The 26,655-nt window shown below is 38.3% G+C and overlaps 2 protein-coding genes across 3 annotated transcripts in view; one reads left to right on the top strand and one right to left on the bottom strand.

The window, feature by feature from the left end:
* KIAA2026 (KIAA2026 ortholog) overlaps positions 1 to 9,413 on the bottom strand; it is a 62,629-nt gene extending 53,216 nt beyond the window's left edge. For both annotated transcript variants that reach the window (XM_054002519.1, XM_054002518.1), the window contains exons 1-2: positions 8,863 to 9,413; positions 6,383 to 6,583 (exon numbers count right to left, since the gene is read on the bottom strand). In XM_054002519.1, the coding sequence (XP_053858494.1) occupies positions 6,383 to 6,583; positions 8,863 to 9,413 (752 nt within the window). The remainder of the gene's footprint in view (positions 1 to 6,382; positions 6,584 to 8,862) is intronic.
* Positions 9,414 to 9,776: 363 nt separating this feature from the next.
* The window catches only part of LOC128822461 (uncharacterized), a 33,213-nt gene continuing 16,334 nt past the window's right edge, over positions 9,777 to 26,655 (top strand). Inside the window, exons 1-2 of the mRNA XM_054004185.1 lie at positions 9,777 to 9,929; positions 25,322 to 25,484. Of these exons, the coding sequence (XP_053860160.1) occupies positions 25,373 to 25,484 (112 nt within the window). The 5' untranslated portion in view covers positions 9,777 to 9,929; positions 25,322 to 25,372. The remainder of the gene's footprint in view (positions 9,930 to 25,321; positions 25,485 to 26,655) is intronic.

Genomic DNA, 26,655 nt, shown 5'->3' with positions numbered 1-26,655 from the left:
ATTTCCAACAAACCATCCATATAAAGATGTCTGAAACAAATTCCAGGTAAGTCTTGTTTTGAAATGGTTGCCCTGTGGCTCACATCACCTCCCTTGTACCTCCCTTCCTCATCACACAAGTATACATGCCTAATTACTAAGTGCTTCATTTACATGCACAAGAGCCATTTTCCCTCCCACCCAAAGTTGTATTAGTATTAGTTGTATTGTATTAGTTGTACTAGTGAGTTTGCAATGGTGGTCAAAAAAGAAATAAGTATCAGGACACATGAAAAATGTGATGGGAAATAATACCAAAAATAAAATGTTATTATATTAATTGGTTTGCTCTCACCTGAAAAAAAATTATTCAGTTCTGGTCCCCCCTATCTAAAAAACAGGATAGAGCAGAAATAACATGCTTTTGGAGAAAGAGGTTATCAGTAACCAGAAGCCTGTAAAAACTTCTGAGTAATTTGGGAGTCCACACAAACACTAGCAAGAGGAAACATGACAGCAGTATGAAAACCTCATATGATAGGCTGGGAATTTCTATTTGCTTTTATTTGCAAATTCATCATGAAACTTAAGGGCAACAGAAAAAGAAATGCTTCCATTTCAGATAATCAATTACATGTAGCTTACCATCTAAGATACAAGATATTTCAATATATTTCCAAAGCAGAAAACTGGACATCTGCATGAATCATACAAATATCAAAAGTTACCAACAGAAGTAAATTTTCTTTAACGCTGATGCACTAGTAAACTAACATTTTTGCCTGAAGGCACAACCAGATTCCAAAAGACAGGATTAGGATACAGCTGTACTTACAGAAAATTTTTTTTAGAGCTCATCTTAAGCTTCTTTTATCTTTTTCTCTGACGTTTCTATCACTGGTTAAAACTATCACCTGCCTCTAACACAAATATGACCTGCTACTGGAATTTACACATCCTTATCTCCAAACTGCGAACCTCCAATTTTTTTTTCTTCATAAACAGTAGCAAGTAAATGCCATGTATCTATTCAAAGCATCAATGTCTTCCAAATTTGGCAAAAGAGTAATGATAAATTGTTTCTTTTGACAGCATAAAGCTGATAGTGGCTTCTAGCTTGAAGGGCATATATTTCAACCATTAACTATTGACTAGCTATCTTAACAATGAAAAAAGGCAACAAATGCAGTTTTGTTCACATTTTAGTATCAGCACAGGAGAAACATGCCATGTGTACACAAAGTAACATAAAATACAGTAAGACTCTACTGAATACTTTATATTCTATAATAAAATTAAATACTCAGTGACTTGTTACTATAATTTGAACAGAAATGTTTAATACCACATATGTGCATTCTTGTTATTTATATATCTAGTAAGTGCAGAAGTACAGACTCATGTGAAACATAACAGGTAAAAGCAAACAGGTCAGCAAATTCTTAAATTCAGCCTCCGAATGCAGCATTAACTTAAGAATATAAAGTACAGAATATAAAGACAAAATCCCATTTTTCAGCACGAACTTCTTGGTGAATAAACCACTAAATTCAACAATACTACTTGCATATGTAAAGTAGGCATTATTTTTATTCTGATTCATGTTCTATTTAAACGTGCTAATATTGCATTAATATAATAAAAATAAATGAAATAAATAAAAATAACTAATGTCCCAGTGACACAGAGGAAGAAATTATATTATGCAAAAGTGGTCTCAAATATAAATTTCATAGCACTCTTGGATCCTACTCCCTCATTCCTCCTGAATGTAAAACATACTTCCTAATAACCTCCTGCCTCCAAAAGGTGTCAAGTCTGTTAATATAGTATGGCAACAAGACTAAATAATGAGTACTTGGCGAGATGGAACATATGTAGAAACAACAACAACATTTCAGAACCGTTTAATAAAAAAAAAAGCTGTAGGCAATCCAAAAATATCTTCGTAAGCAGATTCAACTTTTTACCAAGTAATAATTTAAATAAAAGTAGAATTATCAAAATAAATACAATACCCTAGTTTCATAGATAGATATCTCTGCCTAGATAAAATTACAATTACTATATAATTTTAAAGAATGCTTTAAAAGGTTGTTTAAAAAGAAAACTGTATGTTGTTTCACTTGTTTGCCTTGTTTTTAAGCAGTTGTTTTATCACAATATCTGCTGTCATTCCATTCTCAGCAGACATTCAAGGAAAAAATGTAAATAATAGCACACTTCCACATCTTCATTATTGAGGTCTTCCTGCTAGCATCTTTTGGAGGGCACAGCTTTTTCCTGGGGTGGTTTTGTCAAGATAAAGGGAAGGAAAGAGGGCATAGGACAGAGGGCAAGGGAGCAGGGGTGGAGGAAGAGAGAAACTGGAGAGAGGGAGGTAAGACAGAGAGATTTGATACTTTAGCAGCATAGATATCCTTATATTGAGAAATTCTCTGGACATATGTATGTGGCTTCCATGCTGACAGCAACTGTAAAAAACCCTGTTGTTTCACACTTTTATTTACATTTACCAGAAATACGTTTGCATATATGTGCTGAACTTAAAGTAGTTACAGAACTGTTCTAAGGTGAAGCTGATTTTTCTAGACTAACAACAGCCATATTTCTAGAACACATCTGCAGTAGCTGTTTTGCAGCTCTTCAGTGGCATCTGAACTTAAAACTCAGCAAACATGATACCCAAAAAAGAGACAATACCTAAAACAAAGTCCCACCATAACTCCCTACTCTTCTTCTAATTTCCTCCCTTAATTAAGGCAGCCGACACACATCACCAGCAAATTCCTCCTTTGCAAAAGGAGGATTTCTTGGTGGGGAGAGAAGAACAAAGACTAGATTTTATTTCAGTTTCCCAATTACCACGTCTAACCTACTTAGGTGTTGATTCACAGGTAAAAGGTCAGACACTGGAATTCTTAAAGACAAGACACACAGAACTGCTTTAATTAACAATAACTTGTTTTTGCAAACTTTCTTTAAAAAATAAAATAGAAAGTTACATACAGATTGACACTATTACATATTATTCTAAAATAATCCAAGATCTAGTAGTCAGAAGATACTAAATTTGGAGAGGCCCATATAACCTTATTTCTGTATCTCAAATATCTTAAATCATATTATTATATACTCCATATTTTCCCATTGGATCTGGTTAATTCCATGCTAACATCCTCATAAAAAGCAAAATTGACTATATAAGCATACCTTATTCCACAATTTCCTTAATTAAATTACTAATTCTTTAAATGTTTTAATGAACATGTCTGAAACCTATCCCAGGATCATGCTTTCAGAGATGAAAGACACAGAACTGCCTACATAATTTTCAACAGATCAAACCCATACAGACACTTAATTCCCACTGAAATCAACCAGTCAGTATCTGCCATTCACTGGTGGTTTTAAAAATTTCAGTAGGAATTTACCTTTATATTTCAGTATCTAACTAATTAGTCATCATTGAGTATCATCAATCAGTATCTATCTAATTAGTCATAATTTCCAATTATAAAATAATTCCACAATTATTTATTGTTAACTAATGTGTAAATTAGTTGATTTGTTACTTACCTAGCATGTAACCAAGCAGCAGCAGTAGAAACTCATAGAAATGTAATTCATAATTTGAAGATAGTCAATATTCTGATAATTACAATATTTGAACAAAAGGAATGCTTACAAACAAGATTGACAATAAAAGTAAATCAGATCTTGTCATATAGGTACTTTGGTGGGGGAAAGTGCTTTTGCTGCTGTACAAAAGCTATTAGTTGCAAAATAGTGAAATCAGATTTGCAAAAATATCTTATCAGTTTTTACATGTTGAGTCTACCATTATGAATGTGTCACTTGGGGAAAGTTATAAAACATTGCATAAGGAAAAGTGAAATAGATCGCGCAAGAAAGGGATCAATTACAAGAGAAAGAGAGCTCTTAACAAAGGATACCTATATAACAAAAGTGACTAAAAGATTTGGAGTAGGATTTCCCTGAAGTTAACTACAGAAGAGAAGATAAAAATCCCACTTCAGAATATTCTTCCAAAATATGCAGTTGAAAAAAATGCTTGCAAAATCAATTTCAAGGACTTTGTGGGAAAGAACTAATCAAAAAGAATTTTAAGGATTTAATCTACAAATTTAATTTGTATTTTATTTTTATTTCTATACAATATACATAACTATTTATTTATATGTTTGAGTCTTTTAAATTTCATTTTAGCTTTATTTAATTCTCATCATAAAATGCCTGTGTCTTACGAAAGTATCTAAATATCTACAGCAAAGAATATATATAAACTTGGATTTCAACAGGCAATTTCTTTAGATATGAGGTTAAGTTTTATAGAAAGGCACTTGCATTTGCAGTCTTACTTTTCTGGGGCTGAAAGTATGCAACTCTTAGACATTCTAAACTAAGATTATTTATGGCTACAAGCATAAATCACAGCTACAAGCACTTTGAGTCGCCCACTAGATGGCCAGAAACTGAGCCCTTTTTTATGTTCCTGATAACTCATTTTAAAGCTGGGTGAAAAGCAGATGCTGCCTATCCAAATACAACTGATTCACCAGCACTGTGCTCTCCAACTAAAATACCTAAGGCTGCAGTCTTCCATATTGTTCAAAAAGTACCTCTTCTGTGCCAACCTCAGTGTGTTAGATTTCTAAGGAAAACAAAAAAATGTAGCAGAATAACCATTTTCTCCTCTTAATAACGCAATATATACTTTATCAATAAGCCAAAAGTTTAGAAATTTGCAATAAATTTTCAAATAAAAGTAGTGTTGAAAGTATGTGCATTTATCTATGCACCACTTTGAAAATTTGTATACACTGTAAAATGTGATCTTCACTGGAAATGTGCAACTAAACTTTATAGGCCTTCTAATTGCCAACACCTTTTCATAAAAATGCTCAGAAAAGGTACTTGCGGAACATTTTTGGTGAGCTGAGAAACAATTGGTACAGAGAGGTCCAAATTACTTTAAAAACATGGTGCAATTAAGAAATAAAACTGCGAGAAGAAATCTGAAGCAAAATTACTTGCAGAGGTCAACAGAGACAAATAAATATTAAACCAGCTATCCACTGATAGATTTTTTTTTGCTTAATAACTGGTACAGTTCAAAATTTTAGGGTGTAAAGAGGCAAGCTATTTGTGGTCTTTTTCTGTTATTGTGGAACATTCTGTAGAATCAACCATCTTTGTCCAGGATCTGGGACTTTTGAGTATATCCAGATGGACTTAACAGTTAATTAATACAGTTTTGCATCAATGTACTTAAAACATGTGTATGAATGCGTGATTTTTATTTTGTTTGGTAAACTGTTCTACAGACTCTAGCAATGAATTAAAATCCAGTCAAAATATCCTTTTTCATAACATTATTATCAAGTTCTAGAACACAGAGTTAAGCAAAAATCAAGAGAATTTTACCAAAGAAACAATAACCCTAGTGATCTTTCTTTTTTTTTTTTTTTTTGCAAAGTGTGATTAGAAGATTAGTGGATTAGAAGAAAGATAAAAGTTCTACAGAAAAAAGTACTGTGTAACAGTTAGGTCAGCTGTATAGCTTCAAATCTGCTGAAAATGAAAATGACCCGCAAAATTAAAAGCAAGCTGGTCACATATGGGAAAAAGTCTACAAAACTGCAAACTTTGAAAAAAGCTAGAAACATTTCACTTCCTGAAGCAAATACTGTCTTACCATTGTGAGCCATCTTTAGACACAGTCACTCAAATTACTGTTAAAGTAAACAAACTTCAAAGCTTCATCTCCCTCAAAGTAAAACATATTAACATTAAATACTGCCTGGAATTATATAGCTCTTAAATTTCAGAAGACCACAAAATCTCAGTGTTATTTACTCAAACAATCTAAAATTATTACCTAACTGACAAGCTGAAATGCCACCTCAATGAGGTAACAGCAGAGGCACTGGCAGAGATGATTTGCTTCTGGCTATCAGTGAGAGCAGCAGTGACAAGATAATGGAATTAGACTGTTAAGCATTAGACTGTTAAGCATAGACAGTTAAGCATTCTGGTAGTTTTTAATCTAATTATTGCATGAAAAATTGTCCAAGGGTACATATCATAAACCATAATACACTAGCAGGAAATTACTGTGGATGCTTTTAGTTACTATTAGAAGTTTTGCTACACTAAAATAAGAGCAGCTGTAATTTAATTCGAAACTTAAATGACCTCCGCAATTTTTCAAGAAAGTGGTACTAATTTTTTGTTTTGTGGATGCACTGTATTGAAGCCATAAACTTGAGACCACAAGAGCGCCACATTTATTTACCTAAAAAAGCCATAAGGAGCTAGGCTCTTTAAAAACTAGTAAGTCAACTATTTAAAACTAAAATTAAATTGTTTTTCTTATTACCTCTTTTCCTCTTTTGCTCTCAGTTGCTCCTCTTGTCTTAGAACCTGAACCATCACGGACTCAAACACGCCTGTTGACAAACCTACTAAATTGCGAGGCGTGGAACGACGTCTTGTAGAAATGCATGCTGTTGTTTTTTCATCCTCTTGCCCACAGCATCCTCTAGATGTTACAGCCAATGATGTTTTCTCTCTTAAATGCCTAGAAGAAAAAAGCAAGCTAATTCACAACTATGAACTGCTGTACCAGTGGCACCTCAATGCCTAGCCTACCAACCATGGGTTGAGCATGCTTACTCAGAAAAAAGCAGTTATTTTTTCACCTGCCATTTTTACCATTTTGAAAATGCCTTTATAAAATTTTAAACTTAAACCCAACACACTAATATGACCTATGTTTTCACACCAGTTAAAAACTGTATATTTACCACAAGTTACCAAGTATTATATGGAGATGGAATTCTCTTAGTCCATAAGTATTTGGAAAGAAAAAACTTCCACAAGACGTAAGATAAGAAAGCATCCTTTTTAGCAGATACCTAAAAATAGGGGGCTGGGTAGTGGGGTCTATTAGTGGGGGGGGTTTGGGGATCTGTTAGTTGGTTTAGGCTGGGGAAGCATATGTTAAACACCAGTTTCATCCTATTTTAAACTACAAAAACTCAAAGACAAAACACTACAAATTTGTCTGCAAAGTTACATTTCTTCTTAAATTGTTTCAAAAGACTCCATTAAAACTTGTATGAGTTTTTCACAGCCTGTGAAAACATTTGAGGTACAGAGGAGAAAAATCCAACCTCCATTCAAAAGGAACCTCCATTCTAAGGTAATTTTCTATGGCTTGTAGTATTCAGGAATTATACAACCAATACTAATTGACTCCCTTGAATCACTTGAAGGGGATCATTGACCTAAACACTACTCTGCAATAATATAAGAATATTGCTCCAAGAAGCAGTTCTTCAATTTCACTTTACAAATAAAATTATGTTAAACACTTCAAACAAATTCGTCTAATTAAAAATTGTAAAAGAACTTTGAGACTTCTAGGTTCCATAATCCTTTATACTTACAGGTCTTAGAAACTTTTATTAAGCTAGTGCACACAGATATAATGAAAAAATCTTTACAAATCTCTGAAGAGTTAATACAAGCCAAACTCACTATATACTGAGACAGGATTATCTTTAGACAGTTCACTATTTTGTAATATTTATCTGAAAAAGACTGTACATTAAATGGAAGTATGACAAGAGCAATTGAATTTATTTTTTAGGAAATACCTATATTGCTATCTGAGAACACAAAATCTTCCAAGTTGCATTTGGTTAATTATCTGCCAGCAGTAACTCTATTAAGCCAGGATTTTTTTTAAATCAGGTTTTACTTTAGCAAACTAGGAACATTCATGCCCCCTACATTCAACAGTCCTTCCTTTCTACTACCAGACTGTCTCAAAACGGCTGTTACACAGAAACAGCTTCAAATATACTGCTGCTACAGCAGCAGTGAATACATTCACTCTGCTTTCAGATGACTTCTAGACCACTTCCCTGAAGTGTTCCTACACGAGCAACGCTCTTACCAGCTTGGCAGTTCACGATGTGTGTCCCTAGCAAACATAACGCTGATGGAGACACGCAGATTTACATATTTCCCAACACTGTTCCTTCTTTACCTTCATCCTTAACCAAAAACACCTCTTGGTTTTTACATGCAGAATACTATGTCATTCAGAAAACCGGTGGGCTTTCCACTGTAAGAAGCTACCATGGTTTTCTGATAATGACTAAACTATGACAAGTTCATGAGAAAGCATGTACTTCAGTTGTGATTTAAACTGGGCTTTCTACCATATAGCTCAAGAGCTTTCTATGTTTCTATGCTTTGGCTGATAAGAAAGCAGCCCCTGCCAGGGACTTAACATTTCAAATTACCGCGACTTCCATTTTGCCATTTAAGACCATAGTATGGCAAGCATTGTCTCTCATTTTATAATTATGATTACCATTTCAAAGCAGGTAACTTCAGCTTAGTATTTTATTCCTATGTATTTTAAGGGTGGTAAAAATTTCACAGATTGTAAAAATAATAATTTAAAATAGCCAAATATTCATACAGATTTTAGGCAGTTCACGACAGAATAAAATAAAGAAAGAAGCATTTGACATCTTGTGTAAACAAGTGTCCCTCCATGTTCACAAAAGGCTTCTTTCAGAAGGCAAATCTTAGTCAGGAAATGCTGTGCTCTATTTGGCATTTTGAGGTTTGGAATTTCCAAAGCGTTTTGAATTAAGATTTGAATAGTTCCCAGTAGGAAACGTTAATCTTCATGAAAGTACTGAAAGTTCCAGTGTTCTTTCTGTTGTGGGGTTTTGTTCGACGCTTGTACTCTTTTAACGGAATTTAAAGAAACACACCCTCCTGTTCTACTTTATGTAAAGAACACAGGGCACAGCCCCTATAGTTTTCTACACCTACCGGGATAGCAGCGCCAACTTCTGTTCCAGCATCATCTCCAGCTTCTGGGCCTGTTTGGAGAGCCAGTGATCCACACCGTGCAGCCGATAGCAAGTCTCCAGCATAAGCCGGAAGTCACACACGAAATCTGCTATCCCTGTGTACTGCCCACTGGAAAATTTCTCTTCCATTTTCAATAGCCATATTCCAGCGGGCAACTGCTGCAAGGAGTGGCTGCTCTTACGGCCCAAGAGGGAGCCAGAGCCTTCTTCCCCGAAAAATGCCTGATCCGCGAGGGGCTTCAGGAACGGCGCCGTCAGAGGCCGGTACTTCTCCAGTAGGAACTCGCGCAGGATGCGGTACCCCTGCTGCAGCTCGGGATTCAAGCTCTGCTGCCAGGCAGTCTTCCCTCCCTCATCATCTGCCTCCTTCTCAGGCTCCTCCATCCCACTCCGAAGGACCGAGGGCCGATCCGCCGGGAGGTCTCCGCCGGACTCCATGTCTCCCGCCCCGGGCCCGTTCTCCGGCACCTGCCGGGGACCGCGGCGCTGCGCCTCGCCCGGCCGCCGCATCCGTACCGGGCTCACCTGCGCACACAGACACCGCTCAGTGCCCCGCCGGCCCGGGGGGCGGGACGTGGCCGCCGGGGGAGAGGCACCGACTGGGCTGGCGCGCGGCCCCGCCCGCCCGGGACAGCGCCCTCGCCCTCAGGGCCCGCCCCCTTCTCCCCCCCGCCGCCGCCGGCAGCACCGGCGCATCCCGCCCCCCGCGTGCGCCCTTCCCGCCGGGCCAGCGGGGACCTCCCTCTGCGCCGCGCGCGCGCTCCCGACGGGCAGGCGGGGCGCGCCGGCCCCGCGCGGCGTCCGTCGGGTAACGGGCGGCGCGCGCGGCAGCGCGAGCGGAGGGGAGGGAGGGGGCGGGGGCCTACCCTGACCGGGAAAGGACGAGGAGCCTCTCACCCCAGCGCGCATGCGCGCGCCCAGCCGGCGGCGCTGCGCCCGCGGCGGTGTTGGGCGCCGGGTGTGGTGTGACGTCATCAAAGGACGCCCAGCTCGGAGCCGGCGGGGGCGACGCCGGGGCGGCCGCAGGTGCGCGCGGGGCGGGGCCTCGCGGCGGGGGCGGGCGGGGCAGGAGCCCTCAGGGGCGGGGCGCGGCGGGGCCGCTCCTGCCGCCTCCCGAGGCAGCGCCCGCCGGCGCCGCGGGGCTCTGCTGCCGTGCTGCTGCGGCTGAGAGGTTTCTGCCGCCTGACGGGTCTGTCGCCTCACGTCAGGGGTGTGCCGCCAAAAGTGTTCAGCCGCCGAAGCGAGGCAGCAGCTCACAAAAACACTCAGTTCTGCCCGACTTGCCTTAGGAGTTGGTGCGTTGTGAGGGGAGGCTGCTACTAATGACGCTGTCCTGGCCTGCGGTGCACTTGTAGTCCTCTCAGGTTTGCCCTCACGTTTCTTACAGTCCTGCTCACCCCTATACGAGATCCTAAGGGACACCGGGGAACCAGGGAGCTCCACAGCTGTGGTCTCCGCAGCACTGCAAAGCACTTGGAGACACATCTCTGTGTGTGGCTTTGGTTTTATCCTCTTCACATTCCTAACTATATGAAAAACTGAGGGCACCTTGCTGAGAGAGAGAGGGGAAGAGAATGAATGTAAGTGAGCAGGAAAAAAACCCTCTACTTCTGTAAGGGCATTCTTGTTCTTCAGAGATCACTCCAGTGATCTTGCTCGTAATGGAGTTCCCTTAATGGGAATAAATGCCTCCACACTGCAGGAAGGTGGGCCTGCTTGGAAGGATCATTGTGCGTTGAGACTGTAGTGATCCATGCAATAGTTAAGCCAAGTGTAGCCACATGCAGAATGGCCTTCAGGTCTGTGGTCTGCTATGCGTATCCCATGGCCACAGGATAAATTCAGGCAGCACACTGTTAGAGCAGCTGTGGGCAGCTCCCACACTTTACTGGCATCTCTATGACCTTGCCTCTATCTAAAACTGCAGCCAGAAGTCCTTATGCAAACATCCTTTCTGACAGTAGAAACTATGAATAAGGTTGGAGTTTTTTAAGGAAATCCTCTTACAGCTTGAATGACCACAATGGGAGAGCCCTTCCACAGACAGAGTCTTCGTGATGCACCCTCATTACAGATCCATTTGATGCTGCACTGCTTATGGTTTGTGGGACCTGAAATGCTGTAGAGTAACAGTTCTCTCTTTCCTTATAATGTTAACTCTAAGAAATTGCATTTGAAATGATACTTTGCAGAGTCTGAATGCCTTTTTTGTACTGGGACCATAAGCATCAGTATGTCCTGTTGCAAAACAGAAGGAATGCTGTGTTGTGTTTTCTTTAATAACTCATCTCAGGAATAGTGTTCATCTTGTCTAAGTCTCACTCCAAGCTGAAGGTGGAGAGTCATCATCAGAGGAACAGGAGTGGTGAAGGGATTCCAGCAGCATATGTGGAGGTTAAATCAACTGTAGGAGAAACATAACTGAGAAAAGCAACCATTCAAGTAACAGTGGGAAATTCTAGTGTAAATTAAATAAAACTAGATGAGGCTGGCAGCTCTTCTAGAAATTTTGTGCCTGTTTGATGTCGGGCCTGCAACACTCACTTTCTGGCTCATTTATACTCTCTGCAACAACACCCAGTAGCTTAATAGACATTTTTGCTTCTTGCTATATATGTGGCCTTGCTTTGAGAATATGAGAACTTGTAGTCATAATTCTGCATGCAATTCATAGGCTGAGTAGTCACAAAATATGTTCAGAGATTTTCGTGTGGTAACATCTCAGCTATAGTCAGATCTCCTGTCAAAAATTGAAGTTTATGGTGATGAAAGAAATTAAGATATTGAGACAACACTCTGAAATTAAATTTCAGTGAAGAAAAGCCCACATATGACAAAACAAGATAATATCCTTTATTGGGAACTCTGATTTGTATCGCCAAAGTATTTGAAAGAGGATATTTTTTTCTAGGTATGCAATCAAAGTGGGCTAAAAAAAATCATTTTAAAAAAAGGATTGTACTGGCAAACATCATTGTATCAATCTATAAGAACTTTTTTGTATTTTCTTATTACATAAGAAAAATACATCGTATTCAAGGAATTCTGTGATACATTATCTATGTACTTCCCGAGTCTTGCCACACGAGTGCACTGTTGAATAAATGCTATGTACGATTCCTGACTTAAATTAGAGGTAACACTCCTATCTCAGTGTGACCAGGATAGAACTGCTGAGGCAGAAGCAAACATTTTGGAAAACCTGTAACAATGGGGTTTCGTTTACATGTTCAGTGTTAATAGGAGCTATGACTCACATACGAAAAAACAAACAACAACAGAAAAAAAATCCACAAAAACACCCCAAAACCCCCCCCAAACCCAAAAAAACTCTAAAAACCCCCAAAAGTTTTCAGAATAAATAGAGCTGATGAATATTCTTACAATTTCTCTCCATACACATGAATTGAATATATAATTTTTGCAAAATGCATGATAGAGATTTGCATACATTTTAATCATGCAAGTTTGGATATACATGATCGTCTCAAAGAATATTACTCTAAATGAGCACCTCTGCCTTGATGTTATCACAAAGACAGCAAGAAATTTTTTTGTTATAATATTACCCACAGTGTCTTAGGTGTGTACAGAACAATGGAAATGTAAAGTGGATAAACATGCACCATGAGAGAGAAACGTGAGCTATGCTTAGGAAAGAGTAATTGTTCGTATACAGTTCACAAAGTATAGGATGATCTAGCAAAGGAAAAGAGACAACTGTCAGACATGACCAGTATCCTTCACCTCTGATGTGAATTTTGAGTGACAGAGCATAAGCAGGTCATGGAGGTCACATTCAGGGATCTAAAGTAGAGTATCTCACCCTGACCAGGAAAGCACCCACAATTTCTACAGACACCCAATGACAATGTAAATAATTATTCTCTTCCTAAACTTTGATTTGGGTATAAGTTTTTAGCATATGTCCTAACCAGATACTTTTGTCTTTACATTTGCTTTCAACCTGAAATCAGTGTTATTAAACTACAAAGGCATTACAAATACTATATATATTAAGATGATTCATAGCTAAGCAAACCCCAGCTGTTTTAAATCCTGAGTTACTTGTGGCCATTTTCTACACTTACCAAGATTTTATACTCGCATTTTTAGAGATTTATATATCTCTCAGAAAATGTGTAAAATATATACAAAAAGAATATTTTAGACTAAAGTTCCTAAATCCAAAGGCCCTCTAGTCACTTTCTATCCTATAGAAATGAGAACTGTAGCATTTTTGTCAAAGAACATATTACTACCCTCCTATAATTGTTTAGACTGGCAGAATTATAATATTCATATTAGGGCACTGAAGGGTTGTTTTCTAACAGGTCAGAGCTGCCTGTTACAGGATGTAGAATGAAAAAGGAAGGATTGTTTCTGTAGCTGCAGGACAGAAGGTTTAGGAAGATAAGTAAAATTGACTGTTTCTTCCTGTGAAGGCCTGAATTCCTATAATTTGAAATCACATCCTCTGCTTCAAGGGTATTAAAGGGGGATTAAAAAGTACCTTCCACCTTCAACTTTAGGTTACACTTCACAAGTCAGAAAAAAATATTTTTAAAATATAATACATATTCACTCAGTGTATAATTTTCTTCTTCCCTAGCAGTGTCATAAATAGTGACTGAGTGGCTCCCATTTTTCTATTTCATACATTAAAACCAGGGGTCTAAAGTGCAGGTTTCTGCTCCTGATGATCTTCATGGTGACATAGAATATAGCCCACATTAAAGGTCCTTGAACTCTTCTGTAAGGTGAGTGATTTAACATTGCCACCAGAGCCATTCAAACTGTATGCTCAAGTAGTTACATGTTCCTTCTGCTTACGTATAGTAATGGTAAATAAAATTAACACCAAACTCTAGAAAACACTAACAATGTGTTTTCCATTTGCATGTCTGCCACCTGAAGTTTCCTTTTATGAGATGCACAAAAATTCTTGGGAAAGAAACAGGGGCTCTGGAGTGTGAAGAAAATAATCAATTTCATTTAGCAATGTTTGTCAGTGTGTCTGCTGCTCAGCTGCTGATGTTCACAGAAGTTTAAAAAATGTGTATTTTTTTCAACTAGACTTCCTCCTTCCCTTTCCAAACTTAGTCAAAATTATCCAGCAGATTAAAACGTGGCTGGAGAGGACAGACAGACAACACAACTACATATGCCTCAGTCCCTTAGAAAACTAGTAGTGGGAACTTAGTAATCTCCAGCACTGTTTATTTTCACTCTGCTCTCTGTAATTGCGCAACACAGGAAAGGCAACAGAATTGCTTCATACAGACCTAACATTTATTTATGTGAAAGGCTTTGCAATTATATTTTATTGTGTCTAATAAAGCCTGAAGCTTTTTTTTAAATTTTTGTGGTATTGTAGGAATGGCAATTATTTCCTCTTCCCAATGCTGGAGAGTGGAGATAAAAATACAAGGATATAATTTTCATAGCAAAGAGAGGTTTTGAGAATGATTAGTGCAGAGATTAAAATGCATAGAGAGACAATGTTTGGATGACTTAAATATTTGTTCCATTCACTGCCCATTTAGTTCCTTTATAATCATTAACTGTAAATACTGTGTTATATAGTATCAGAGAAGAAAAACTGGGGCAAGTGCTAAAACTGTAGTCTCACAGATATGAATGTCTACTTCTGACAGGGGAAAAGAGAACTCCTCCGAATATGTTCATGATATCAACAATTCTACAGTATGTGTTGTATGTCACTGTTCCTGGCGGATGGTGTGAAAGAATCTGTGGCAATGCATAGTTACCTTACACATAGACAGACCTTACACATAGAGCACACCTTAAGACAACTCTTACATGCTACTGAACCAGTCCATCAATGAGGAATTGGGAAATATTTGAAAAGTATAAATTAAAGGGATTGTCTGTACAAACACCGACTCTTGTTCTGAAGTGTTGTCACAAAATTTACAGGAATCTATCAGCAAAATTTGATTAAAATGTAACAGTCTTTTCTCTCAATCAGCCACATCTCTTTTATATATCTGGTTTTATTCTACATTCAAAGATAAAATACAATTGTTTCAAAATAGGAGATTTAGAAAAGTTAGAGTAATTAATTAATCAATATAAAACTCATAATACTTTCTTAATTTTTATTTCACAGAATCACAGTATAGTTGAGGCTGAAACAGATCTCTCTGTGTCCATTGCCTCCATGCTTCCATGCTCAAAGTAGGGGCAAACAGCTGCTTTCTCAGGGTCTCATTCATTTGGGTTTTCAGTACCTTAAAGGATGGAAGCTACACAAAACATTTGCATGCAATAAAGATAAACCACTGTAGTCCAAGAAGATATCCTGACAGTCTCTGTATTTTCCTCTATTTGCAGTTAATGTGCATGGCTTACAGCACCTCAAGGTGTTAGAATTATAGACCATCCTGAGTTGGAAGAGGGACCCTCAAGGATCATTCAGTCCAACTCCTGGTCATAATGAGAGTCACACCATGTGCCTGAGAGCATTATCCACATGCTTCATGAGCTCTGTCCCGCTGGTGCTGTGACTACTTCCCTGGGGAGCCCTGTCCAATGCCCACCCACCCTCTGGGTAAAGAACCGTTTCCTGATATCCAACCTAAACCTTCCCTGACACAACTTCAGGCCATTCCCTTGGGTTCTGTCACTGGTCCTGTCACAGTGAAGAGATCAGTGCCTGTCCCTCATCTTCCCCTTGCAAGGAAGTTGTAACTAAAATGAGGTCTCTCCTCAGTCTCCTTAAGACTGGAAAGAACAAGTGATCTCAGCCACTCCTTGTATGGCTTCAATATATTACTGTCCATTGGACCCCTTTTGCTGAATGCCTTTTGTGGTCCTGTGTGTCCCCTAGCAAGTGAAGGGAGGACACCTTTTGCAATCTCAAGTTCAAGAGGCATCATCCTTCTCTTGTTCCAAGAAATACCAAAAATAGTATAACCCTTAAAGAGTAAAAAACATTTACAGTAACATTTGGTATAAGAACTCTTGACCTAGAGAAATGTTAAAAATTAGTAATTTAGCACTGAAGCAGAAATAGTTTTCATTTATACACACCACTTTTCACTTTTGTGTGTATGCTTTTAAGAACAAACCTCCAAAGAATTGTAGATTTTTCAGCAGTGGTCAGCATAGACTTTACTATGTCATAAGTCTTCTGATGTAAAAAGAAACACATGAAGGTTTAATAAGTCCCCACTCTTTTCAGTAGTAGAGGTCTTCACTGCACATAGAACAGAATTATTTAATGACAGTTTGGAAGTACTTGAAGTTTGGGAGCAATAGATAGGCTACAGTAGGCTCTGTTTAGTCCTATATATGTCTTTGGCATGCCATATTAACAGGATGTGAAGCAAGATTAAGTTGGAAGTTAAATGCTCATGTTATAATGTTCTTAGAATATTTTAAAAACCCAGTGGTTTCTAAGAAAATGCATTGATAGATTACCATGTCAGTTTTGGTCAGTTAGAAAATATATTATTGCTAACTATATTTGGGTTGTTTTTTTATACCTTTAGGGGAGAAAACCTCAGACTGAAGAACAACAAGAACTTCTCATACAAATGTACTCTAAACTAGAGCAAGTTTTCTTGAGCTGACATCTCCAAAATCTGAAAGCCCTACCTCACACAATCTATTTTAATGTTTTCAATCACTTTCACTGAAAATGTTTAGAAAAGGCTTCCCACTATTACTCCTTGTAATCGGTCTTTTCCCCAGTGTAAGTCTGCCTATACACTGCAGTCCAAATTATACATAGCTGATCTTTTTGTGTGGTATGGTCTGTTGGCTATGTTCCAGGTTTTTTCCAGCTTGAGAGGTTTTGAATTAGATCTCCTATAAATGGTTGGCAAATTAAATAGTGATAAAATGGCTAGTATTTACTGTATGCTCAAAGTTATTCATGAAGTGGCATGTGGTAGCGGGAAACATTTCCTTCTTTTCTTTTCTGCAAATATTTACTTTTTGCAGATGAATTTCTAAAGCCAAAAACCCACAAACCAGTTGTAGGCAGCTGTTTTTCTTGCTACTCCCATGCCAATAGTTATACATAAAATATTTTTTTAGTGATTTAATTGATGTTTTTCTCTCTATCACTGTTTTCTAGAGGTTGTTGCATTTCAAGATAATTTAATATGACATACTAATTTGAATTAGAAGAAAACTTTGAAAACCTGTCCAGTAATGGACTGAACCTAATGTTGCAACTGTAGGCATAGAGTTATTAGGAGGGGGTCCATGATCAGTGAAATACATTAACTCTAATGGTGAAGCTTGGAGAAGAAAAGCAGGCAAGGAAAGGAAGGAAGGAAAGGAAGGAAAGGAAGGAAAGGAAGGAAAGGAAGGAAAGGAAGGAAAGGAAAGGAAGGAAAGGAAGGAAAGGAAGGAAAGGAAGGAAAGGAAGGAAAGGAAGGAAAGGAAGGAAAGGAAGGAAAGGAAGGAAAGGAAGGAAAGGAAGGAAAGGAAGGAAAGGAAGGAAAGGAAGGAAAGGAAGGAAAGGAAGGAAGGAAGGAAGGAAGGAAGGAAGGAAGGAAGGAAGGAAGGAAGGAAGGAAGGAAGGAAGGAAGGAAGGAAGGAAGGAAGGAAGGAAGGAAGGAAGGAAAGGAAGGAAGGAAGGAAGGAAGGAAGGAAGGAAGGAAGGAAGGAAGGAAGGAAGGAAGGAAGGAAGGAAGGAAGGAAGGAAGGAAGGAAGGAAGGAAGGAAGGAAGGAAGGAAGGAAGGAAGGAAGGAAGGAAGGAAGGAAGGAAGGAAGGAAGGAAGGAAGGAAGGAAGGAAGGAAGGAAGGAAGGAAGGAAGGAAGGAAGGAAGGAAGGAAGGAAGGAAGGAAGGAAGGGAAGGAAGGAAGGAAGGAAGGAAGGAAGGAAGGAAGGAAGGAAGGAAGGAAGGAAGGAAGGAAGGAAGGAAGGAAGGAAGGAAGGAAGGAAGGAAGGAAGGAAGGAAGAAGGAAGGAAGGAAGGAAGAGAGAGAAAGAAAGAAAGAAAGAAAGAAGAAAGAAGAAAGAAAGAAAGAAAGAAAGAAAGAAAGAAAGAAAGAAAGAAAGAAAGAAAGAAAGAAAGAAAGAAAGATTGAGCAAGGGAAAGGAAGACATAAGTGCCAGGAAGTAGGGGTGGGGCTGGCAATGTTGGAAACAGAGAAACAGACAGAGAATGGAAAATGCTTCCCAGTGCCCAACTAGAAGAGAAGTGTGCAGAGTTGCCGAGATGAGTATCCTCCTCTGTTTTCACTTCTAACATGGTAACTTGATACTTTTCGTCAGGGTCTGAACAAAATCATCTTTGGGTTTTTCTGCTATTTGTGCTGTTATTGCTGATGGGACCAATAAAACAATAAAGTTTAAAAGAAACAGTAAAGGTTAAGATAGAAGGTCAGCTGCAATGTGGTTGCATCCTCAGTATTTCTATGGCACCCAGATTGTATCAATTACAATTAGCTTTTGTGTGTGTGTGGGGATGCTGATGGTGTATGTTGTTATTTAGATCCTAAAGACTAGTGGTGATGTAGCACATTATTATGTCCCCAGAGTTGCTCCTTTAATATAAGAGATTGTTCTGTGTTCTGGCTATAGGGATGGCATACTTAAACCTGGAATTTCACCTTCTGGCCCAGGTACATGTGCAGACTGCAATCATGGTTCATATGATAAGCAGTCTACATTTTATAACCTACTCCTTATTAAAAAATGCAGCTGCAGCAGCAGCATCAAATCTTGACTCCATATAGCAATTGAACAACTATATTAAAACAAATTAAAATGCTTTTGCTACATAATACATTTCTCCTTGTTGTGGTTTAATCCGGAAGGTAACTAAACAGCTGTGGGTCCACTTTCCACCACCACCCTTCCCCTGTGTCCCCTCCAGCTTCTCATGCCCCAGATTCCTCACTGGTGTGGCAGTGGGAAGACCTGCGCATTCCTTCAGTTGGTGTAAACACCGCTTAGTAAAATCTACAATTTCAGTGTGTCATCAACATTATTCTTATCCTCAATCTGTCACTCAGTACTATACCAACAAGGGCAAAAATTAACTCTGTTCCTGATAAAACCAGAGCAATATCCATCCTTTATTCTGTATCATTTATGTCATGCCCAGGTTCCACTCTTCCCAATGCATCCTTCCCTGTCTTTTTGTACATACACAGAGATATCATTCCCTTAATCTATGGGTCATCCCTCTAAAACATCAACTGAGTAAAATTTGTCCATAGCTTTGGGCTTCTTCTGTCATAGTAGACCTTCAGGGCTGGAGAGATGGTGCATGAAAATGGATAATGTCCCTGATAAATCCATCCCTCATTCAAAAACCCATTTGTATGTTGCATCTCTTCTTCGATGGCCCAATGTGTTGTAGGCCCACTGAGCTACCTATTTTCCTGGCTACTTTGTGGTAGTCTTGTTTGGAGTAGTCGGCTTCCTGATTCCGCTTAGAGGCAGCTCCTTTATCCCTTATTAAATATGTCCACTTCTGTCGCTGTTGAGATGGTCATGACACACAGAAGAACACCATACAATTTCAGAAGGCTTCTCTCTTTATTATAAGAGCATGCTGTCTTTTATTCATTCCCAACAAAGTTTATACTTATTCATTGGTTACAATAAATCAACACAGTGTTCATTGGTACAGAGCAATCTCCACCACTGTTTTCAACTAACATCCAACTGTGAATTTCTTTTATCTTTTTCTTCTTCTTGGTTTCCATGTCAATGACCTTGGCAGAATTCCTTTCAGGGGTAAGTGCGACTCTTATCAACTTCTTCTTCAACTAACTCCTCCTAGCTCACAGACAAGCTGTCAGCCCCTTCCATAAACTTCTGCTTCTAGTATTTCTCCTTGTATACAAGCACAGATAATACTGGCACACATTGGTTCTCTGGTTCAGCCATGGACTCTGTCACTTTGCTTTCAGTTCCAGAGACCTTCCCTCCCTGCAGCAGGCACTGAGCTCTGCTGAACAGAGCTCTGCTGAACAGAGCTCAGTCAGCCCAGACCAGGCCCCAGCACATTGCAGTGATTTGTGTCTCTCTGGAATTATCTGGTGACAGCTCATCTTTCCCAAATATTTTAATAAATTTTCTGGATTCCTCACTTTTTCAAAGGTGAAGTTCCAAAACACTGGGAGATGCCCACTGTCCTAGGCACTTGCCCATCCTACCCCATACTCCCATACTATACCCCATACTCATAACTATCCAGCCTTAGGGCAGATCCCTGGGTGATGTTCTTACCTAGTTGTGTAACCTTACATAAGACCTGAGACATATTCATGCGTCATAGCAATGCAAAGGTGCTGGTTTGGACACCCTGGGGATACTTTCCAAGAGCTGTTGTAACTCACCTGGAGGAGAAGGGAAGGATGGCAGAAAGGCTCATTCCCATGGATGGACCCTTGGAGGTGTAGTTAGGTGTCATTCCGAACAAGTAGCTCCTGCTGTGCAGGCGCAGCGGCAATGCCGGATGCACACACTGCCTTAGTCCTGCCAATAGGCATCTTATCATATCAAAAACCCATGTCACAAAGCACAACAACATCATAACCTTAACTCAGAGCTGAGAAATGACACAATGGGGAACACACACAGCAAGTAAGGTGTTACCCAATGCAACTCTGAGAACACACAACAACATTGAGATCAAATAAATCAACATTGTGGCTAACAACTCTTAAACCAATGCAACTAATTACTTATAACAAATTTGTTTTAACATGTCAGAACAGTAGTTATCTTAACCCTTCACACCCATGGGTTGGGTGCCAAATGGACTGTGTGGTTTAACCCAGCAGGCAGCTAAACACCATACAAACTACTTGCTCACTTCCCTGTCACCACCACAGGATGAGTAAGAGAACTGGGGGAAAAAACATTAAATTCACCCGTTGAGATAAAGACGGCTTAATAGGCCAGAAATAGGAGGGGAAACAAAAATAACTATCATTAAAATTAGAACATACAAAACAAGTAATGCACAATGCAGCTGCTAGCCACCTGCCAACTGATACACAGCCAGTTCCCAAGCCCCCAGCCAGTTTTATCTGCAGCTGATATTACTGAGCTTTATGCCATATAGTAAGGAATATCCCTCCAGCCAGTCACAGTCAGCTATATCACCTGTGTCTCCTCCCGGCTACTTGTGTCTCCCAGCCTCCTCACTGGTGGTGTGATGTGAGAAACAGAAAAAGTCCTTGTCATAATGCTTAACACTTCACCCATCAGTCTGTTATCAACATTATTCTCATCCTAAATCTAAATTACACCATTATTCCAAATACCAGCATGAAAATTAACTCTATACTCACAAAATTAGGACAATTGTGTACTGAAAGGACAATCTTACATCATGCCATTTAGAAACTTCCCACATTTTGCAGACTGTTTGGGTAATAGACAACATTGAGCTTTCAAAGTATCACATTGCTTTGTCACTAAATACACGTTTCAATAAAGTCTTTCTGTTGACCGAATACATTACCAGTGTCTGGTGAGGGCTTAGAAAATGCAAAAGACTTTTCCTAAACCAAACACAGGTAAATTATATAACCTTCTTTACACAGGGAAAAAAAACTCTAGACAAAAGCAGTAGCTTCCTGATTTTAAGAAAACTTTGGTTAAAAAAAAAAAAAAAAAGGTAAATGTAATTGTTTTTCGGGGATTTTTTTAATCATTTCAGTGAGATAAATAAAAATGTTACTCACTCCTGTAAAAATGCAAGGCTCACTAATTAGAAAAGGTTAGATAATATGAATAGGGAGGACTCACCAGTAGGAGTGAAGGGTTAGAAATGTAAATAGGTAGATAAGGCCAAATGAACGTGCCAAATTTGATAATGAAAACCTACATACTACCAGGGCTTCATGGGCAAAGAAATGTATCACATCCGCTTTTAGCAGTTCACTCATGTCACAAGCAGTCCAAGTATTCCCATTGATGCAATGCAGGCAAAGCCCATTTGATAGCTGGGTAAATCTTTAAGCAGTAAATTTGTTTTGAGCTCCCTGAAACAGAGGCTACGCTCCTACTTTTAATATGTCTATATTACTATAAACCCAGTATCTGCACGTGACTCAGCCCTGGAAGAATGACAGATAACAAGAACAATATTAGTGACATAAAATATAGGAATAGAATGCACAAAACTAGAGGCTAAATATTTGCATGCAGTTCTGGGCAGAAAAGCTTCTGTGGCATCATACAGAAACAGGCATTTAAAAGTTTGTTCCTACAATTTCCAACCCTCTTGTAATTCGAAGAGTAGTTAGAACCATTGGAATGTTGACATAAATGAGAATGTGTAGAGATCTAGAAGATTAGATCCACGTCAGACTTTTGTTTTATTCAGAAGTTTGGCTTCCTGCCCTCTCTTCAGGCAATAAATTGGCTGTAACAGAGCTGCTTCTAGCATTCTGTTCAGTAGAAGTATCCTAGCAGAGCAAAACCACACAAAATAAGGTAAGCAAGAATGGCAGATTATAGCAGGTTTAAATAATTTAAGATTATGTTATAAGACTGTTTGTTGAAATTTTATGAAATAGTGTTTTTTTCAGTTGACCTTAAAGTTTTCTTAAGAAATCTTTCTTCATCTAGTTTATGTGCATTTTTGTGTATTCCTGTGTCTAGTTTAGATGATAGATTTTTTAAAGTCTGATTTGAAAGAAACTATAACCTCATTTTTTTTATTAGCTACAGGATGCTAAAAATTCTTTTAAATCCACTGTTAAATTGTAATAAAGCTGAAGGAATTACTATCTTTGCTAGCAGGCTTGACAGCTGCGACCCAATAAACTCAACTAAAATAGTTCTGACCCTAAAAGGATCTTAGACATATCTTGTTAGAAATTTGTCAACAAGGTATGAGATAGTATTTGGAACATACCACCATATGGACAAACTCCAAAATTCTAAATGTTGTTTTTCCGTACTGGATTTGATTTAATTTAATTTTATGATCACATGTATCTTGGGGCTAAATGAAAGACAGAACAAACAAGATCACAACAGGAGCAAGAAAAGCTATATAACAGGTTTTCTTTGCTGTCTTCATATCAGTGAATTAATATAATCCAGGTAGTAGTAAAAAAATTCAAATTTCCTCTGCTTTTAGTGTGATCTTGTTGTCATTGGCCACAAACATTCTCATTAGTTTATTAGGAGTAATTAGACTGCTGCTAGTTTCAGCAGTTTAAAGAACTTTAATTCCTTTATACTTAGTTTAGATGCAAAATGAAACTAATCAGATCCAAGTTATGAAAACAGTGGTTGACACATCTGCAGCCAAGAACACTATCCAAATCTTCCTAGTCGTCTTCAATGTCTACCTTACAGAAGACAGAAAAGAACTGAAGAAATAGGTATGAAAGACATTAAGATAAAAAAATCAACACAGGAAGATATACACAGCATAAAAGACTATGACAAAAAATGAAAAATGTGGGCAAAGGTGACATGTATGTAAGAACATGTAATGACAGGAAAGGTTTATTGAAATGGGAGTATTTATATGCCTTAAGGAATATATGGCAATTCAAGGTGTGAAAGCTTGTTTTATTTATTGTAGGGAGTTTTAATTGTTCTGGAGAACAATTAATTTGTTTCTGGAGAGCCAACAGAGGTGAAGTTCTACCACAGACTTTTCTATTTTCTACTAGTTTAAACAAGGCAAAGTAATTAAAATTTAGTATAGTCCTTCATAACATCAAGGTTACCTGTCCATAATTCATCACAGAAAGTTTCTTCAGAATTTATCCACTTCCTAAACATGTTTCTGAAAATGTCTTTGAACTGGACTGCCCTCTTCAGGAATTCTTCAGTCCTGACTTGTGAACATTCTCCTTTTTTTCTTACCGTTTTGAGTGTAAGTAATGCAGGTGCAAAATTCGGAACAAATATCAAAACCAGGAACTGGGATCTTCAGAACATCTGATCAATAGCAGCCAAACATTACACTTGTTTTCAGTAGGAAACTTGAGTAAGTGATTGTGTGTTTTTGAGCCTCATAGATCTAGCAAAGTCTTAATGCTTTGTTAATGAACGCCTAGAGACTTACGTCTCTCAAGATCCACAAGGTGGCATTACTGTCCACACACACCATAGAGCCCAATTCAGGTGGAAGTTTCCAAAGACCAGTTTCCTAGTGAAAAAAACACAAAGAATGTTTACTTTTGTTAAGAATGCTCAGTGAGAAAGCAGTTTCAGCAAGCTAAGGAAAACCCAGCCTTTTCTTTCTACCTCTGACTGCAAGTTATCACTCATGATATGAACCCTATTCACAAGGAAGAGCAATCCTGTATAATAGATGTTTAACTTTTCAGTGATCTAACTGAATGTTGTTATAACTAGAGTTGAAGAGAGTGAATAAGAGCCTTAGTTATCCCTTTTAGTCTGGTAAAAGAGAAGAAGTCTTTGATTTCATGTAAAAATTTAATACAAAGCTTTGCATTAGGGAAATTAACCAAACCAGAAGAGAGAACTGCCCTACTCTTCCTTGGATGAATTTACGAACCATTACACTTGTGTCAGAGCCATAATCTTTCTGGTCTGACAGATATTTAATTATTCTGTGCAAAGCCTCATGGGAATAAAATTGTACCCATCTTCACTTGTTTCATTCACCAGGATACTAGACAAAACTGAAGCTCATTGTTTTCTTTGGTCTGCACTTGCCATAAACACTTGTCATAAACAGGTGACTTCAGGGGAGCATGTAGACTTTCAGCTTCCCTTTCTTCAGGTAACATCCTTAGCTTTTCTGAAATGCAGTGATTTAACTTGCAACTTCAGGATACCTTAGTAGCTGCCTGTGTGGTTTCACCATCAAAGTACTGCACATTCTTAGACATCAACCTCTCCTTCAGGTATTTAATCTGATATTCCTTAATAATGATAACATATTCCTCAAGTTTCCAAATTCCAGTCCTCATTTCCAAGGCAAGATTTCCTGAACTTTGGTTTAAGATTGAAATACCTATGTATACCTCTGAGAGTCAGAATATGCTGTTTTGAAGTTAGCATCATTTTCAATCTCTTATGAATACTTTGACAATTATCTTAGACAGTATTCACAAAATGAATGTGATTTTTCAACTCAGTTAGCAAAATGTAACTAGCTTCCTATCATTGACAAACAAAAACTAAAGCCACAAACACTGCTTAGATATTATCCAAGGGGAAGTTTTTCAAAATATTTTTGTTCAACATGACTGCATTATCCATGTTGGCATGCATCTTAGTGAAAATTTAGTTAGTTAACTGATTTACCATCACTGGAAACACAGTATTTTTGCTTTGCAAGATAAAGACTTGGATTATGCAAGCAGTCAAACATTTTTTGAGTTTATCTACTTCTATTAATAGTCATTTATCAAAATTATATTTGAAAACTTGTGGAAACACAAAGTCTTGTGACAAATTCTAACTCCTACTTTAGGACTCGAAAGGGAAGTCAAGTGAGATCATTGTCACCTTCAGCACCTCTGCAATGCTGCTTCGCTCAGGCCGTAGAAAGCCATATCAAATGCCTCTCCATAGAAGACAGTCTGTGAAGAAGAAATTTCTGCTAAGAAATATGAGAACAGCTCCTGGAAAGCCAGGTAACTCTTACCTGAGTAGCAGATATGTTTGTAATCTTGAAAAGAATATTCCAATCCAAGGCAAAATCCAACAAAATTAAGCATGTGGAACAGATTTTCTATGATGCTGTCAAAAATAAAAATATTTGGTGAAAAATAGACCCCAAAAGCTACCTTTAAAATAACCAGAACAGAAATACTCCTTAAAATACTGACATTACAATTTTCACCCTACCATGTTCAGACCAGTAATTCCTAATGTACAAATGTACCTCCCTGGAAAAGGGTGAATGATAATCAGACCTGCCAGCTATTCTAGTTTGGGCACTGCACTAGTTCTTGTAATTCTAGTTATAAGTAGAATTCTTGCACTATAGCTACTTCAATATAAAATTTTTAAGGGTTTGCTGTATTGGTTATTGTAGTTGTTCTGTTGCTTTTTAGAACAACTAATCTTTTTTTCTGGAAGCCTAATTGCCAGCTGCCTTTGAAGAGAAAGCCTTTGTCCAACCATAAATCAGCTATACATGTAATCAAAGGTCCAACACAGAATCTGCCACTTCTGAAGTGTGTGATTCAGGCTGTCAGGGTGTGCATCACCCTTCTCTTTGTGCAGATTTTCTGCTCAACCTAAACAGGGTGGAAAGAAAGCTTCTTGGAAACAATGGATTTTTTTCAAAATATTTGCTAAATACAGATGTTTCAGAGGAGGTATCTCATTATGAAATAAGTAAAAGTTTTTGGTGAAGTCAAGCATTCCTAAAACATTATGCTACTGCTGATGTATTCTGCATATCCTGTTGTTTGCCTAATTATTCTGGCAAAGACAGGATTTTTTATCTCACAGCATACACTGGAGGTCTGTGTCATCTCAGAAACATCTTAACTGCATTGGAAAATATCAAACCTCTTCCAGTAAAACAATGTTCAGCTGAACACAATCAAAATTGTGCCTTATAGTGTTATTCTGGAGGTATCTGATATCTGAGTGTCTGGACATACATACTTCTGACATCCAGAACAACACAGTTGTGTCTAGGAATGAAAGAGAACAATTACCCTCCTGGAAACTTTTAGCTAGAAAGGCCTGGGTTTGTTTGTTTGTTTTGTTTTGTTTTGTTTTGTTTTGTTTTGTTTTTTGGTTTTTTTTTTTTTTTTTGGTTTTTTTTTTTTTTCAGGATGAGATGTCTAA

Source organism: Vidua macroura, chromosome Z (genome assembly GCF_024509145.1).
Source record: "Vidua macroura isolate BioBank_ID:100142 chromosome Z, ASM2450914v1, whole genome shotgun sequence".
NCBI classification, from domain to species: Eukaryota; Metazoa; Chordata; class Aves; order Passeriformes; family Viduidae; genus Vidua; species Vidua macroura.
Note: the sequence above shows the minus strand (reverse complement) of the source record. Positions and strands in the feature narration are given on the sequence as shown.